Raw genomic sequence first — 17,073 nt, 5'->3', positions numbered from 1 at the left:
TGTAATAAAGTTATTTTATGATTGGACGTTATGTCATATTTGGATTGATGATTCAATGATATGGACAGTGTGCAAAAACAAAGCTGAAATTATTAATTACTAAAGAAACATAGCATGAATCAACATGTTGATTCAGTTTGAATAGTGTGCAGTCATATCGATGAAATGGTTAGTTAGGAAAGTTCCATTTCCCATCTGATCATCTCCCAGTTGGGGAGTGATCACATGACAGGAAAAAAAAAAAAAAGCCAATCAGCCAAATGGGAATCTGGAGACAAATGACAAACATTATTATCAACTCTAAAACACAACACAGAAGGTTTGTAAAGTCAAAAGTTCATTCTTCACTTTTATATTCATGGAAATATAATGGTAATTAGTTACACAATAATATATGATTAAAACCATGAAATTATATATATATATATATATATGTAAACCATGAAATTATATATATATATATATATATATATATATATATATAATTTCATATATATTTATATAAGACAAATCATTCTATGTGACTCTTTACTTTAACTGATTTTTTGGCTTAAACTAAAAAAGAGACTCTAAAACAAATATATTGTCTCTTTAATTAAAAAAAATATATATGTACTTAACTTTACTGAGTGGTAGATATGTAATTAAATGGGTTTGGGTTTTTTTTAAAGAAAACCTTTTAGGCTCCTTCTAACCAGACAACTTCAGACAGATTCAAAGTTTTTGTAATGATATGATACGAACCATTAACATGCTTTCAATTCATATCAGTATGAGCATGAAGAATTGTGTTGTGTCTGCTCCTGTTCAGGAATTTGTAAATCAGTGACACTTTCACAGTTTGCTTGGTGGTTTGGCCGGATTGGAACCCCTTTGATTTTGGCCTCCGAGCCTTATGTTTGACATCTCTACTGTTTAGTGACATGTTTATACATAAAGGTTCTTGTTTTTGCCAAGAAGATAGAGCAGTGACTCTGGTAAAACAGATTTAAGCTACTTTAAAAAAAAATCTGATGGACAATGGTTAGCAAAGCAAACCAATCCTGATGTTATATCAACTTGGATATAACCGGGTAATCTGAACATCAGGTCCACACAGAAAGAAGTCATGATATAAAATGAAGTATAAAGGAAAATATAGGTTGAATTCTTAATTATAGACATGCAAAGGCTAACTACAAACCCACAGTTATTATGTTATTATGAGATTATCGCATTTTAGATCATATCAGCATTAATATATTTTAGATTATGGCTGCAAATTAAATTTCAAGTTTGTCAGCATGTCCTCACCTACCCCATTGTTCAAACTCTGCTAAATGCATAAACTGACAATTACTAACAAGTAATGATTGCATCAAGAACAGAAGGAAGTGTCTTTGTAAAGTCAGGGGGAATCATCACAGTCCTGTCCGACTGCAGCGACTATTAAAACTCCTTGAGTGTCTCTATCGATGAAAGTGGCCCCGCTTTCCTTTTAACCCCGCTCCGATTCTATTAAAGCTGAATCCTTATCACCCCCATCAGGTCTGGATTGGACGGGTGCTTAGCCGTCTTTGTGCACGCCGTGTTGTGTTTCATTATTCCACGCTCAAGGTCACCACCTTGAAAGAAGGGTTAAGCATTGATTAGAGAATCGAACCATCAGATGGTATCGCCGGTGTCTTAATCAGGGATGTGACAGTGGAGAAACTGCACCGTAAATACTGAATCAAACTGTCTCTGGCCCAACAGTGCCATCTAGAAGGCTGTGAGGAGGAATGGGGAATGAAAACAACGCTCCCAGCGGGATGAGAGGAGGTGGACTATTATGCAAGACATCATCTGGCATCAGAGACACATAAAGAGCAGAACAGGACCAGTGGAGGGGGCTGCGTTTCCTCAAAGCACGCCCGGCAAACAGGATGCAACCAGGAAGTAGAAACACAGCTCCAAGCAGGCCTCCAGGACAGGAAGCTCTATTGTTGCTCCTCGCCGTCAAAGCCGAGGTCTTCCTCTTTTATGTGGTCACAACACATCCATGCTGGGAATCGCCTGGATTACATAACCCAGCGCGCACTTTGATTCTTCCTTATCTGCTTTATCCAGACAACGCTCACTGTGTTTTCATCCAAAATGACAGATTGGTGAATATTTTACAGCCTGGACAGGTCACCAGCCCATCACAGAGCAATCCCAGAGACATCGATGTAAACTCATCAACACATAAATCATGAACTGTAATAGCAGGGCTGTCAGACATAAGGTTCATGGGTCAAAACTCCGAGGCTGAGTTTTTAAAAACATGCATAATGCAACAGCTGTAAGAGGTGTTTTTTGGAAAAGTTACTGTATTTTGCATCAGAAGTTTTCATTAAAATTTGCTTTATATTGATATTTTTCCTAGTAATTCTTTAGTTTTTGTGAAGATATTGACATTTTTATCACATATACTCTGAACCACAACAACAAAAAACTTTGAAGTTAAAGTTTAAAGGCTATTATGGCTCTATTTTTACCAGTTCGGTCCACTTCAGATGAGTTTGGGCTGCATGAAACAACTGAACTAAAATGCGATCTGACACCACTGAATGATGGAGTGATGAACATTTTACTGATAGAAGGTGGAGAAACTCAAAATAGAACGGACAGGTTTACCAGTCTAGGGCAATCCCAGATAAATACATTCAAAATCACCAAGTTAGGACACTATAAAACCAGGAAGTAAAATTAATATGGTTTGATTTGTCATTGTAATGTTTATTTCGCAGCAGCTGATGAGTTTCACCTGAAACCTCTGAGGCAGCGTGGCCCTGTGGGAGGGACCGCCTGTGGAAAAGCCCACTCAGCTGAGGCCACACGGGGGTTATTAGGGGTCACTTCCAGGACTGAGCTTTTAGGACGTCCCACACACAACACAGGCGAGACTGACGCCCGAACACAGAGAGGAGGCAGGGGAAGAGCTCTCACACCGACACCATGTTAAAGTACCACAAAGCTCCTCAAGATTGAAAAACTTTCTGTGACACGTTCAGTGCATCATAGCCGCCGGTAAAAGATAAAGGTACAGGTAAAGACCTTCATCCAGATATACATCAGGACTTCACCAAAACTGTCGATTCTTGCAGAATTCTTTGATCTTCACTGATCTCTCCCTGTAGTCTAAATTGCGAATAATTAAAAATACCAGCCAAATGTTGCTCACAGTTCATTAAATTGTTATAGACACTTGTTCAACTCTGCAGGTACTCAGATTCCCTTTCATAATCCCAAAGCATGCATTTGACATGAAATAAATAATGATCCTGAAATGATCTGCAGAAGTGAATGTGATTGAGTGTGTTCATCTGTGTATGTTCTTTAACCTAAAAGTAGTTCTCAATAAACAATGACTGTATGTCTGCTGTGTAAAAAAAGAATCTATTTTCGATGTATATGTCTATGTTGTTATTATTGTTTATTTATTTATTTATTTATTTTTTGCCACATTTGTATTGTAAATTTTAAATGAAGGTGGAGCGGTGGAGTGTTTGTTTTTCTCTCAATAGACGATCTTCGTGTTGTGGTTCGAGGCAGCCAATGGGAGCGCGGCGGGGGCGGGTCTTGACGGTAGGCGCAGAGTGGGCGTTGAAATCCGTCTTCTTCCCCCTCCTCGCGCCGCGGCTCGTTCATGACTTCACGGTGAACGTTACACAAGTTGAGCCGCTTCGAACCGCGACGTCTCCACGACGAACATGACGGAGAGCTCCGCCAACAAGCTGCTGAACGGGGACGCCTGCCACCGCGCCGCCAACGGCATCAAAGCCAGCAAAAATGGCTTCGTGAAGAGCCACTGCCTGCTCCAGCGGCCCCAGAAGTACCGCCGCCCCAGGGAGAAGGTGAGGCCCGGCCGGGCCGGGCAGGGCTCCGCTCCGCCGGGGAGGGCCGGGGGCGAGCCACGCCGGGTCCCGCTGGTTTCTGTTCAGGCTTTAAGTTCCTGTGTCGTCCCGGTGCGGCTTCGCACTGTGGTTTCAGAGCTGGTGTTGTGACACTGACTGACGCTGCCGTCTAGAAAGTGTCTGTTTTAATGTAATTACAGCGGATGAACTCAATTATAGCGACATGAGGTCACAGTTTAACAGCATGTTAAGGGATATTTACAGCCAGCTGATGGCTCTGGCTTCTGGGACTTATCTTTTTATAATGTCCACCGGTGTTTTGCTCCATACGAAGCTCTGTCGCATGTGTGAAAAGTTACTTTTGAACTTCAGGCTCTTTTTGTGTGACATGCCACCTGATCAGGGCTGATTGTAGTGGTGACTTCTTCTTTTCTGTAACTTTACACCTTGTGTGTGTGTGTGTGTGTGTTTGTTTGTTTCCGTGTTTGCACTGCCTCTAGTGTGAAGACAGGATCTTGTTGTGTTGGTAGTCTCCTGATGAGGAATGTCACTATGAAGAGCACTGATGGGTGTGGTCCCTCCAAGACTGGAATGAAAACCTCTGGTGTGTGTGTGTGTGTGTGTGTGTGTGTGTGTGTGTGTGTGTGTGTGTGTGTGTGTGTGAGGTGGAGGAGGAGGAGAGGGTGTACACATGTGGCTTTGTTTTGTATGAGCTATTTTCCTTTGGTTTAACTTGATAGGATACCATCACGTTCCATAGCATCGAGCTGATCTGCAGATGATTTCAGGATATAACATGCTCACAATCCACTCCAGATTGTGCAGAGCTATCATGTGGAAATGAGAGAAAACAGCAGCAGCATCTGGAGACAGAACTGGACAGAGTTTATTTTACATTGACTTTCAGATGTCTGTGAGGATTCATGAGTCTGTAGAAGTTGGTGACATTAAAGTGGGGTCATGTTGTCAGGGCTGCATGACATTAGGTAATTGCACAATAACAAATGCAAACACTGTTTTATTCGTGTGTTTTTTTCCCCATTGCAAGCTTGTTTTTAGTCGACTCTGTTATTTTTGGTGACTTGTCCTTGATTTTAGTGCTTCTGATTTATGCCCTCATTCTAAATATTTGTCGGTTGCTTAATGTTTGTGAATTTTCCTTCCTTGATTAAAGTTAGAATTTGTTGTGCATGAATGCATGGTGAACTGAAACAAAAGTTTTTGCAGCTCAGTCCAATATTTGTGATACTGTATATTGTGCATGCTGATGAATTCATAATATATTGTGCAACCTGAGACGGCATCCTTACAATCAGATTGGACTTAAATCTTAAGCTGGTTGCCTGAAAAGGTGTGTGCTTCAGTCTGTGGCTTTGTTTATGTGGTGATTTGAAGTGAAAACACAAAACTTTCAGGGTCCGCTTACACAGCAGGGTTCAGAATCATTGAAAATGCAAACTTTTTGAAACTGTTCTGACTCTTGTCATGTAGATAGAGATAAACACAACTTTTCTGAAATGCTGCTCCTGTGCATGCACGCCACAGCAGTCGTACATAGGTGGACAATTACAACACGAGAAAAAAAAAACTGAATTGTTTTCTGCTGTTTCCGTTGAATTGAATGTCCTTTTTCAAAAAGTTGCCAAGTTAACGTCAAACATTTCTGAATTGAAAACACAGAGACAATGTGTTCTCACTCAAAATGTCTTGTAAACAGAGCTTGTAACTCCTCTCAAGATGAATGCAGTGTTTAAAACCTTTTACAGTTCTCACTCTCAGATCAATGCTGCTGAAGGATGAATCGATCCTTATTCAGCGGGCTCTGATCTCTGTGGGAAGTATTGAGAAAATGGTTAAAAGCAAGCTGGGAAACTGATGTCGATACATTCAGTTCCAAAAAAAGAAAAATAAACATAGATTGAGTGTTTAGTATGGGAGAGTCTGGCTTCGGCGAAACACACACCGCGTGTTTACATGACGGTGAATACAGTGTAATATGATCCGCGTCCATTGAGCTGCGGAGTTGTTGTTTGGGAGATCCTGTAAGGCAGACCCTGGGATGTCCAGCTATCAGCCAGCTGCACAAGACTGCTGCTTCTCACTCTGTTTGTCCAGCGGTATTAAAAATTAAGCAAATATGACGTCAAACAGACCGGATTTAGCTGCTGTGGGAGGCCGATGCCCGAGCAGCGGGCTTCAGTGTGACTGTGTGTTGTGTTCGCTGCTAGGCCACTTGTCTCTCAGTGAGGTAGACCAGTTCAACTGGTCTTAAACACAAACACACACACACACACACACACACACACACACACACACACACACACACACACACACACACACACACACACTCCTGCTCTCCTGTTCCCTGTGTCGACAGTATTTCTTGGAGGAGCATGACCGATCACATGAGGTTGCGGTTGCTAAGCTGCAGGGCGCCGTCTGCAAGGAGTGACCGCCCTTGTCGGTGTAGTGTTGACTTTTAGAGTCACACACCGCCGCCGCTGTTTTCTGAGAAGTTTTATGCAGCTACTCCAGTGTGCAACCACATTTCCGTCATCCTCTGAACCAAGATTTTCTCCTCATACGACTCCATTAATTGGAACGGGAGGTGGTTGAAAATGTCAGTTTGTGTGAACGTGTGTGTGCTCGCTGGAACCTTTAATGGTCTTCTTTCCACTTCCCATGAAAGAGAGGGGTTGAAATACCGGTCTGCTCTCCGTCATGGTTTATTGGGCTGCCTCGTGTGGCAGATTTAATGAGTAAACAGATCTTGGGTATAGATAAACCATTACCTTTTAAAGGCGAACCACTTGCATGGTGGGTAAATCTTTGCCTTGTAAAGATTGATCTTTGTGTTTTGCTCTGCAGCTGTGAAGAAATGGCTCCATTCTCAGGTGTAATTGTTAACTCAACTCCTTCTTGTTGTCCCCCCCTCCAGAACCAGAATGTCCCTCATAACCCCAGCTTGTACAAGAAGCCCTTCGTGGAGTCCTTCGAGGAAACTCCTCTGCTGGTGGCCGTGCTCACCTACATGGGCTACGGCATCCTCACCATCTTCGGCTACCTCCGAGACTTCCTCCGACACTGGAACATCGAGAAGTGCCACGTGGCCCGCGAGCGGGAGGAGCAGAAGGTTTACATACTGTTTACATTTCTGTATTCCAAACACTCCCAGGCTAACAGGGCCATTTAATGTTCTGTCATAAACTGGAGGAGGTGTGACGGTCACGCCCTGTTCTTCCCTCCGCAGGACTTCGTCCCCCTGTACCAAGATTTTGAGAACTTTTACACCAGGAACCTGTACATGAGGATCCGAGACAACTGGAACCGACCCATCTGCAGCGTTCCCGGGGCCAAGATGGACCTGGTGGAAAGAGTCTCTCACGACTACAACTGGACATTTGAGTACGCTTCCAGCCACGTCCCGTTATCGCTGTCGTTCTGTTTAGACTGGAGGTGTAACCGCCGAGGTGTGTTTTGGTGTCATTGATTTGTGCTGGAAGTCGATGACCTTGCATTTCCGATAATGGGGAGTGACGTAATCGGTGATTCAGTGGGAGATGTTGAAAGCCTGGTATCTCTGACATGTGAAAACCACACCAGCATGACGTATTCTTTATCATGAAGAACTCAGTGTAAAAACTGCTCGACAGCAGCTGATTTCCCTCCAAAAACAATAACTCATCTTATCAAAGCGTATCATAACCGGGCAGTCTCATCGATCACAGCTGGTCTGTACTGATTCTTTGATCCTCTCAGGCACACAGGAAAAGTGGTGAAGGACGTCATCAACATGGGTTCATACAACTACCTGGGCTTTGCTGAGAACACTGGAACCTGCGCCGACGCTGCTCTGGAGGCCACACGGACATACGGAGCGGGTGTGAGCAGCACTCGCTGTGAACTGGGTAAGAACGAGAGGCTGGCGACCTTTGGAAGCTTTCAGGGTTTGTCGCCCTTTTTATGGTTTCTTTAGTTTTTACGTGTGAAATTCCTTCTCTCTCTCTTTTTTTTATGCATACACAGTTCACCTAACACACCACACCATATACGTCATCGTGCCAGACACACCGATCGTCAGATATAGCCACTGTGTATAATCATAAATACCATCTAAAAATAATGAGAATGAAGATTATGCACAACAGGTGGAGTCAAATGACTCAATGGCAGTAAAGTGACTCAGATGACATTGATTAGAGTTATTGCCTTCTTAGAAGAACTGTCAGTGAGTCTGTTAGCATGTGACTTGAGCACCTTTTATATTCTGTGGCGTAATCGTGTTTAAAGAGGTCTGGGGTTTTTTTTTTTGCTTTTTTTTTCGAAACATGACCAAACTATCAACAAAATCAAGTTCATTATTTGTCCCTTCAAGGATGATTTGTTGTGTAGCAGTCGGTCAGGTCTGCAGCAACAACCAGCAGTTTCAAGTGAAAATGCTAAACTTGAGTTGTGTCTTGGGTGTCTGTTTAGCGAAGCCACTGAAAACACAACTTTCTGAGCTTCTCGGGCAGCAGAAAGTATGATAAAATAGATCCTCTTTCAGGGTTCAGGGATCAAGTGTCAGAAAATCTGTAACTCTTAGTATTTCTGCTGTAAGAAATCACTCCAAGATGCCAAACTGAGCTGCTTTTTCATCTTCAGGGAACCTGGACATTCACGAGGAAATGGAGCAGTTGGTTGCCAGGTTTCTGGGAGTTGAGTCATCCATGGCCTTTGGCATGGGCTTCGCTACCAACTCCATGAACATTCCTGCTCTCACCGGGAAGGTGAGGAAATTCGTCCACTTCCTCTTGTTTTGTGTGTGTGCCGCCCCCCCCACCCCCCCACCCCCCCCGAGGGCACCGTGTACCACGTCTCATTTGTTTTTCTTATCGCACTGACCCCATACCCACACCGTAGATGTAAACTTTATATCGCTGACAGAGAGAAGAAACAAAAAAAAACACACTTCTTCCTATAAACAAGGGAAAACAAGCATGAAAGGTTCACAGTGTTCTGCAGCGCTCTGTTTTCCGGCACCAGCTTTCAAAACATGCTGGAGATTGATGCTGTGATCCTCGCTGCCTCACACAGTGCTGCAACATTTCCTTTAAACATTGAGAGAATACCTAATGCAGTTGTACTTACGTAGTTGCATTGCTGTTAATGTATGTGGACTGAAGCCTGCTGCAGGTTGAACCTCCGTCTGAGGTGAAGCAACACAAGACAGGGTTGCGAAGTCCTTGCTCAACGCTTGAAAACTCTGGTAGATTGTATCAGAGTTTGAACAGAATGTTGTATCAGAGTAAACGGAATGTTTAACCCCCCCGGTGGTTGTTTTTGGGGCGTTGCCCACCTGGGTTTGACGAGCGCGTTTTTGTCATCAGGGCTGCCTGATCCTGAGCGACGAGCTGAATCATGCCTCCCTGGTGCTCGGCGCTCGCCTGTCTGGATCCACAATCCGAGTCTTCAAACACAACAGTGGGTGGATGCTTGCTACAAGAAAACCATTGACAGTGTGATTTAAGGCCTTGGCCTGATATTCCTGATATACATTTATTTATGTCATATTTTTCAGATCATGCCGCACTATGTTCTTTTCTTTACTTACTTTCTTTGCTTCTTTACTTACTTCTTTACTTTGCCTTTGTTGTAGACATGCAGAGCCTGGAGAAGCTGCTGAGAGACGCCATCGTGCACGGACAGCCCAGAACCCACCGGCCCTGGAAGAAGATTCTCATCGTGGTGGAGGGGATTTACAGGTAACTTCCGTTTTTTATCTCTACACACTGCAGATGATCCCCACTGATTCCTGTCCGGTCTTTTGCAGTATTTCCTTTCTCACATACAGTTTTGTGGTTTAGCGACACATGAAACTTTATTTAGCTCGGCTGATAAAGAAAACAAACTGGAATATAGTATCAAGTTAAAGGCAAACCTGACATGACATTAGTTTTTTGTTCCCGGTACGTTTCCGGAGGAGAGCTCATTCATGTTTTGGTCACGTTGTAACAATATTGACTCTCTATATCTGCCTTTTGGTCCACTAGCCTCTGTTTTTACAACGTGGGCACAGCCTTATCTTCACTGTACCAGCAAACTCATTTGCAGTAAAACAATGAAGCACTTTTACACGATAAGCTGGAGCAATATTTTACTGGATTAGAGTTCAGCGTGCGTACACGTCTCTGTGTTATGACTGCATTTTCTGATGGGTGGAAATATAACTCACCATTTTTTTTTACATTTTTTTTTTTTTCCAGAGATTTCGCCTTTTCTAAATGTGTCGCCACATAGAGCGCAATTTATTTCTCGCTGTTTGAAAGGCCTCACTGTAAAGGAGATCAATCCAATTGATCGATGCGATTCTGAGAGGAACTGCCGGCTCTTTACTAACGCGATGTTAATGGAGTTTCGTCTCCACCGGGACCTCCAAAGCAAACACTTCAGCTGCTGAAACAGCCAGCGCGTTGCATGTGCATCGACACCTCCGCACACACAGCCGAGCAGAGGTGAGCCCTCCGCCAGGAAGGTCATCCGGGAAGGAATAAAGGAGCTGCAGGTGTTAGTTTAGCCCCGTTTACACATTTTCAACTGAAGAGGGAAAACCTTGAGCATTTTGAGGGTGACGGCTCTGGGAAATGCTGCGACTGAAATGATGAATTCTCTTCACTCTCCTGTTCATTCCGTGCTTTCTGCAGTATGGAGGGGTCCATCGTACGTCTTCCAGAGGTCATCGCGCTGAAGAAGCGCTACAAGGCCTACCTGTATCTGGACGAGGCTCACAGCATCGGGGCCCTGGGGCCCAACGGCAGAGGGGTGGTGGACTACTTCGGCCTGGACCCCAAGGACGTGGACATCATGATGGGAACATTCACCAAGAGCTTCGGAGCAGCCGGAGGCTACATCGGAGGGAGAAAGGTTGGTGATCTCTGACAGTGTCGGCAGGAAAACAGTTCCTCACCCTCCTCATGAGCGTCTTCCCAGCTTGTTGTGTGTCATGCGGTGTTGCTTTTAGCCTTATTTTTTCCAAAGAGGATCTGATTCAGAGCGCGCTTTCTATTTCAGCGAGTGTAAAACAAAGGAAGGAAGTGCTTACTGTTACTGTGTGACTGACTGGAAAGCGATTGCGTGTCGAGCAGAGACAGTGACGTACTAATTGCGCAAGTTTTCTAAGTCATATGTAAAATATTTGATAAATTCTCTCAAGGGCAGTTCTGTTATTATAATCACCCTGTTTAAAAACAAATCTTTTTAAGGGAATGTGATAACTGAAATGTTTTTCTCTGCCAGGAGCTGATCGATTACCTGCGACGCCACTCCCACAGTGCGCTGTACGCCACCTCCATGTCTCCTCCCGTCACCCAGCAGATCATCACGTCCATGAGGATCATCATGGGAGAGGACGGCACCACGCTGGGTAGGCTCCACAAACGGCTCCACAGTGACCGGAACCGGATGAGGCGCTTTAGTCTCAGACTATAACTATCTTCTTTTGCTCACTTCAATTTTACCTCCATCATACATGATGCTGAGTTGGTGGAGGGATTTAAACAGTTAGAGGCCTTCTCAGGGTTTCTTTTTTCTACCATATATTAAATTCAAGCCACACCTGTCTACGTTGTAGTGTTTGTTGTGGCCACAAGATGGCAGCACAGACCCGTCGCTTAGAGCTCTTTCAGACTGGAAGAGCAACCTTTGACTCCTTCATTCAGAGAGAGCAATCAGTTTCTACTGTGTTACAGGCCAGTGTCATTTCATCAGAATTTCAGGAGTGTTATCACTGGAAAGATTTCCTGCACAACCGTATCGTTTTGATAAAGCCGTTTATGGAAATAGTCTTTAACTCCTTCAAATCAGGGGTGTCAAACATGAGGCCCGGGAGCAAAAAGTGGCCTGCAAGATGCGTAGCTGATACAATACAGGTTTGAGATTCCAGCTGAGATGCAGGTGATGACAACATGATGACTAGTTAACTAGCATTAGCCTCAAATCCACACTGCCAGGTTGAGTTTTTACAAACGTGCACAATACAACAGCTTGGAGGAGGAAATCAGGGTGAAGCTCGTGCACGCGTCTGTGAAGGTTTTCATATATGGAGGAGTCGATGCTCATGGCAGCTCCTTCTCGTCCCTCTTTAAAGTTTGACCGTTTTTGATAGCTGGACGGTTCCTTCTGTTCTCGGTGCTTGGAGGTCATCCGCCCCTCTCCCCTTGATGACTTTCAGATGTGCGCCTCCTCGCCGCCATGCTGTGCCTGCGAAGCAGCGTGATGTTTAGGAGCAGAGATGTGCTCAGGTCAAGCTCTGCTGGACTCTTGTCTCTCTCGCAGGCTTGATTGATTCAAGATTGAGGGGATCAGATGACGCTGCCTCCCGCCCGTTCAGTCATTATATGCAGAACTTAAAACACCCAGACTGACCCTCGTACTGCTGCCTTTCTACAATGGCATCAACTCTCACTCCACATCATTTCTGAGAATAGAAAAATCAAACTGCTGACCTCGCAGCTTGCTGCAGTTTGACAGCTTTTCTTTGTTGAGGAGTCGCAATGAGAGTGTGATTGGTTGCAGCCCTGTCACTGTTTGAAATTCAAGCCTTTGAAGCTCCAGACGCGGAGTCGACGTGACACTCCAGCCGCCTGTTAACGGTTTGTTGTTGCCTCCACGTTGCTAAGGAGGGCGGACCGAGACCTGCTGCTGCAAAACACAAGCTTATATGGAGGGGATGTAAGGTGAAGAATTCAGACAGAGCAGAATAAGTGGTCTGGCATATTGTCTGGGCTTTTTCTTTTTTGGTGTTGGTACTACCTTGAATTTGTTTTCGTTTTGGGGAAAAAGCCCGTAGATCGACAGAACATCAGACTTTGTTGTGTCTCGGCCTTTTGAGGCCCCATTGTCTGCGCTGCGGTTTGAACCCAGCCGGGCAGATGTGTGCTGCTGTTGGCCCTCAGCGCCGTGCGGTTATTTGTTTGAGTAAGATGCTATCTCCGCAGGCGCAGACGGCGGATTCAGCCAGTCATTTCAGAGTGGCATCGGCCTGACCCGCGGTGATTGATACCCGCTTAGTTCCAGCTCCTTGACCTCAGACGAGGGGGATTCGGTGTCCTCAAAGGCTCCGTCCAAATAGGGTTAAAGGGGTTATTTATATAACGGCTGGAGGATGAGCTGATGTTTCAGTGTTGTGTTGGCAAGAAGTCGACGGCGATGGAGGGAAACCCGGCCAGATACACGCTGTTTCTTTATTTTGGCCGCAGAACAAGAGCTGAAGATCAAATTTAGAGCTGTAGTTTGAAGGAGCATCTGATCAGATGCGGACTGGAATGTGTGAGATCAGTAGACTCCGTGTTCTTTTGATAAATGTGAGCTGTCCGGTCCGAACAGGTGCAACGAGTCTGAGGACATATTTTGCATGTTGTGCACATGCAAAACGGAAGGGAGTCTAATCTGTGAAAGCTTTAATGCAGCTTGTTGTCCATCACATTAACCCTCTGTTGTACATTTCTCTGCCTTTTCCAGGTGCTGACCGCCTCAGGCAGCTCTCAGAGAACACCACCTACTTCCGCAGGAAACTGCGTGAAATGGGCTTCATCATCTACGGCAACGACGACTCCCCCGTAGTACCCATGATGCTCTACATGCCGGCCAAGATAGGGTACGTGATTTCATACCTCTGTCACCTGTCAAAGCCTTAGTTTCACACAACATAACCGAAACATCGACGCATGTCGTGATTCGACTCTCCGTCCTGCCGCTGCTCCTCAGGGCTTTCGGTCGAGAGATGCTGAAGAGGAACATCGGCACAGTCGTGGTCGGCTTCCCGGCCACGCCCATCATCGAGTCCAGAGCGCGCTTCTGCGTTTCAGCCGCTCACACCAGAGAGATGCTGGACACGGTGAGGCACCGCTCAGCGCCGCAAAACACCGAGAAAGAAACTCCAATAGATTGATACAAGTCAAATGGGCTGAGAGATAAAGATGAACATTTTAGTCTGTCAGCATCACATCAGCTCAGTAACTCTTAGAAAATAATATATCACTTTAACTTAGAGTGGAAAAAGTTGGATTCATCCCTGATCCACTGCTGAAGTATGAAGAACAAACCTTGGAAAGGCGTTTTATCCAGGAATTGCTTTATCAAACAAACGGTATCAAAACAAGTGTTTCGGCGGTAAACCGAGGGTCACAGCGGAGAAACGTTTGTCTTCTTTAGCGCCGAACCTGAAAACTTCAGACTATTTTATTACTGAGAGCTTAATGTGATCTGCAGCAGGATTTAAGAGTTTGTTTTGATCGCCTGTGACTGATAGTGGATCAAACACTCTTTTAATCAGCCGGAGTGTGTGCGCGCGCGTGTGTGTGTGTGTGTGTGTGTGTGTCAGCCAGTCTTTTCTTCGAGCGGTTCTGTCTCTCAGTGGACGCTTCATTCATCTTCCTGAGCAGCTTGTCAACGCCGTTTGTAATAGTCCATTTAAAGGGCATCAGCCCGCCTTTGTAGAGCGCTGTGAGGAGCCGCTTTTTCCGTCTTTGGAAAAGCCAGCCCTCGCCGTCTCTCCAAGCATGGAATCAGAAAAAAGGTCAGGAGGAAGGTAAATTGTTTCCAGGTGCCCTGCAGTGTGTTGCAATACTGATACAGTCTCTGGTGGAGAGACTTGGAGGAGTTTCTGCTCTGTTGCGGTTTTTCACTGCGAGCCTTCTGTTCACCTTTTAGCTTTTGGAGTTCCTCGCCGCTCCGGCGTGTCAGAAATGCGAGCTTATCGCTCCACCATTTGTCTCAACGCTCTCCTCTCCAGCCAGGCTCTTTCTTCAGCGTTTCTATCTGTTAACGGCGTTCTCCCTGCTTCCTCCTCAGGCTCTGGGGGCCATCAGTGACGTGGGCGACCTGCTGCAGCTCAAGTACTCCAGACGCGAGCAGCCGCTGTCCTCTCTGGGATGGATGTCCGAGGAGAGTCTCCTGCAGGACTGAGCCTCTCCTGCCTTTTCACCCACGCGTCTCGTTTTAAAAGCCGTTTGACTCTCCAGAACCAAAATCCTCAGAACCGCCCGAGCTCGGGCCCGATCCCTAAAGCCCGCTCGTGCGTCGGCATCCTTTTACTACAAGCTTCACGCAGAGCCTTTCGTTTCGCCCTAACTTATTGTGACTGCTTAGGTCTAACAGCCCGATTCCTGTGCGCACATTGAATGTGTATCTCTTTTGTGCAATAACAACTGTGTCTTTGTAGTCCGAACAGCAAGCCAGGCAGACCTCTGCCTGCTCGTGCACTTGAAGAAAAGGAAAAAAAAAAAAAATATCAGATCGTAGCCGTTGCTATGATGCACGTAAGAGAGAGAAAAAGATGTATGTAAATATTATTTATCACAGCGATGGTCATACTGCCTTAGGGTAGCATCCCGAACCTCAAACAGAGATAGTGGTTTCACAGGGGTCAGCATGTGTTCTGCATATGTGTGTGTCCCACTGCTTCTTCCTCATCACCCGTACTTGAACAGAGCAAATAGATTATGGGGGTTCTTCCCCCAAACCAAAGGATGTATAAGTATAGATATATTTTCTACCTTTTTCCTCTTCGATAGAAGCAAAACAGATGTTCCAGAAGAAAACATTTAAGAGGGGAGGAATTCCAGGGAGCGAGACTAAGGAATATTTTTTTTACTGCTTATTTTCTAGAAATATTTTTCAGCCTTATTTACTGTTTACACCTGCACTCGAAAGACTTGAGCCTAGTGTCTTTAACATTTCTATAAGCTAATGAGCTACATATGTGATTTCCCCCCCCCCCCCCTCCCCTTCCTCATTTGTTCTCACGCAAGTGCTTCTTCACGCGATTGAGCGATCCGAGCGCAAAGGACACGGCGCAACTTGGATCTGTATGCATGACGATGTCGCTCTCATACCCATCCGATATACAGACCGCTTTATTTATTTAAATTGAGTCACTTTTATCAATTTTTTTTTTTTGTGTGTGTGTGTGTGTGTGTGAGGATCTTATTATCTGAAAGGCAGCTCCAGATGTGCTCTAGTGCAACAAGTGTATTTGAACTGACCGCTTCACGTTGTCTTAACTTCAGTGCGGCACTACTGACAGGCATTTCCAGTGCACAGATGACGTAGCCACTGAAATCACACGGATTCGTTTTTGTCTGTTCTTCTGTCGTAATTTATCACGAGCGATGATCGTCTTCTGGAAACAAAAAAAAAAAAAGAAAGGAAAACATTCCATATCCTTTTACGTGTCAGAGGTTTTGGGTTTACTGTGTGTTTTCTGTGCGGGGTCGCAGTGGAACCTGCATCTCCCAGTCAGAGATCCGGTCCGTCGATATCTGCTCAGTGTGACGGAAACTCAAACCTAAACATGCGCTTTTAACACGTTTTTCATTTGGGTCTTAAATGCCTATTGGTTACTTGTTTTTTTCTTTCTTCTGTGAGTCATTCCATTTTTTTTTTTTTTATTTTGACAAAACAACTTCACAGCATTTGCTTTTAATAAATAAAATGTATAAAGTGGAACACATGACAATGATCTGGACGCACTCTCGACATCACGGATCTCTTCATCGGATGTTTTACTCGACGGTGCTGTGCGTTTGCTCTCTACATTTCTCCATATGCAGGCAAGAAAAGGAAAAAAAAATGTAATTGCAAACAGCAACATGGTTGTTTGTGTCTCACGGTGCAACATGGAGGTTGATGGTTCAAATGCAGAGCTGCTCCGGGCCCTGCGGTGTCGTGTGACGTTATTCCAGCTAAAGTCACAGCGAATACCTGTAAAGCAGCCTCTGTTGAGCCGGTGGAAACTTCATCAGCTCGCTTTTTGGAAATGTATGAGAGTCGGAGATGAAAACCACTGAAGAGGAGTGTGTAAAGCCATGGAGTTTGTTGACCATGCTGTTTGAAACAGTGCTGCAAAGATTAAATCACTTTCTTTGTATCAACCTCTGGAGTGAGTTTGTGTTCATTTGTCCCTCTGAGACGCAGAGACTTTGCAGGTAGACCTTAAAGTCTCCTGTAACGAGCTGCTGGAACGCCTTTTCACCAGCACGCTGCCATTACGCTGCATTCCTCACCGGCCAGTCATCCGCTGCCCTCTTCAAGGAGCATTTTTTTTTGGAAACTGGTGGAGTGACATAATGATTTGTCATAGTTTAGAAAGTGGCAAAGCTCAAAGGAAGTGATGTGTCTGTATACAGAGATGATGGAAACAGGAGCGCTGGAGGCAGGCAGGACCAACGTAGATCTC

The 17,073-nt window shown here is 44.9% G+C and overlaps 1 protein-coding gene across 1 annotated transcript; it reads left to right on the top strand.

Moving 5' to 3' along the window:
- Positions 1-3,627: 3,627 nt before the first annotated feature.
- sptlc2b (serine palmitoyltransferase, long chain base subunit 2b) lies at positions 3,628-16,159 on the top strand. Its single transcript, XM_030110293.1, has 12 exons — positions 3,628-3,857; positions 6,796-6,990; positions 7,108-7,262; positions 7,617-7,765; positions 8,502-8,626; positions 9,227-9,320; positions 9,496-9,601; positions 10,541-10,760; positions 11,133-11,259; positions 13,356-13,491; positions 13,602-13,731; positions 14,688-16,159. The coding sequence occupies exons 1-12, from the start codon at positions 3,714-3,716 to the stop codon at positions 14,799-14,801; spliced, it is 1,695 nt and encodes a 564-aa protein (XP_029966153.1). The 5' UTR covers positions 3,628-3,713; the 3' UTR covers positions 14,802-16,159.
- The last annotated feature ends 914 nt before the right edge of the window (positions 16,160-17,073 follow it).

This window comes from Salarias fasciatus, chromosome 15 (genome assembly GCF_902148845.1).
Source record: "Salarias fasciatus chromosome 15, fSalaFa1.1, whole genome shotgun sequence".
NCBI lineage: Eukaryota > Metazoa > Chordata > Actinopteri > Blenniiformes > Blenniidae > Salarias > Salarias fasciatus.
The sequence above is the reverse complement of the archived record's forward strand: the minus strand, read 5'-3'. Positions and strand labels throughout refer to the sequence as shown.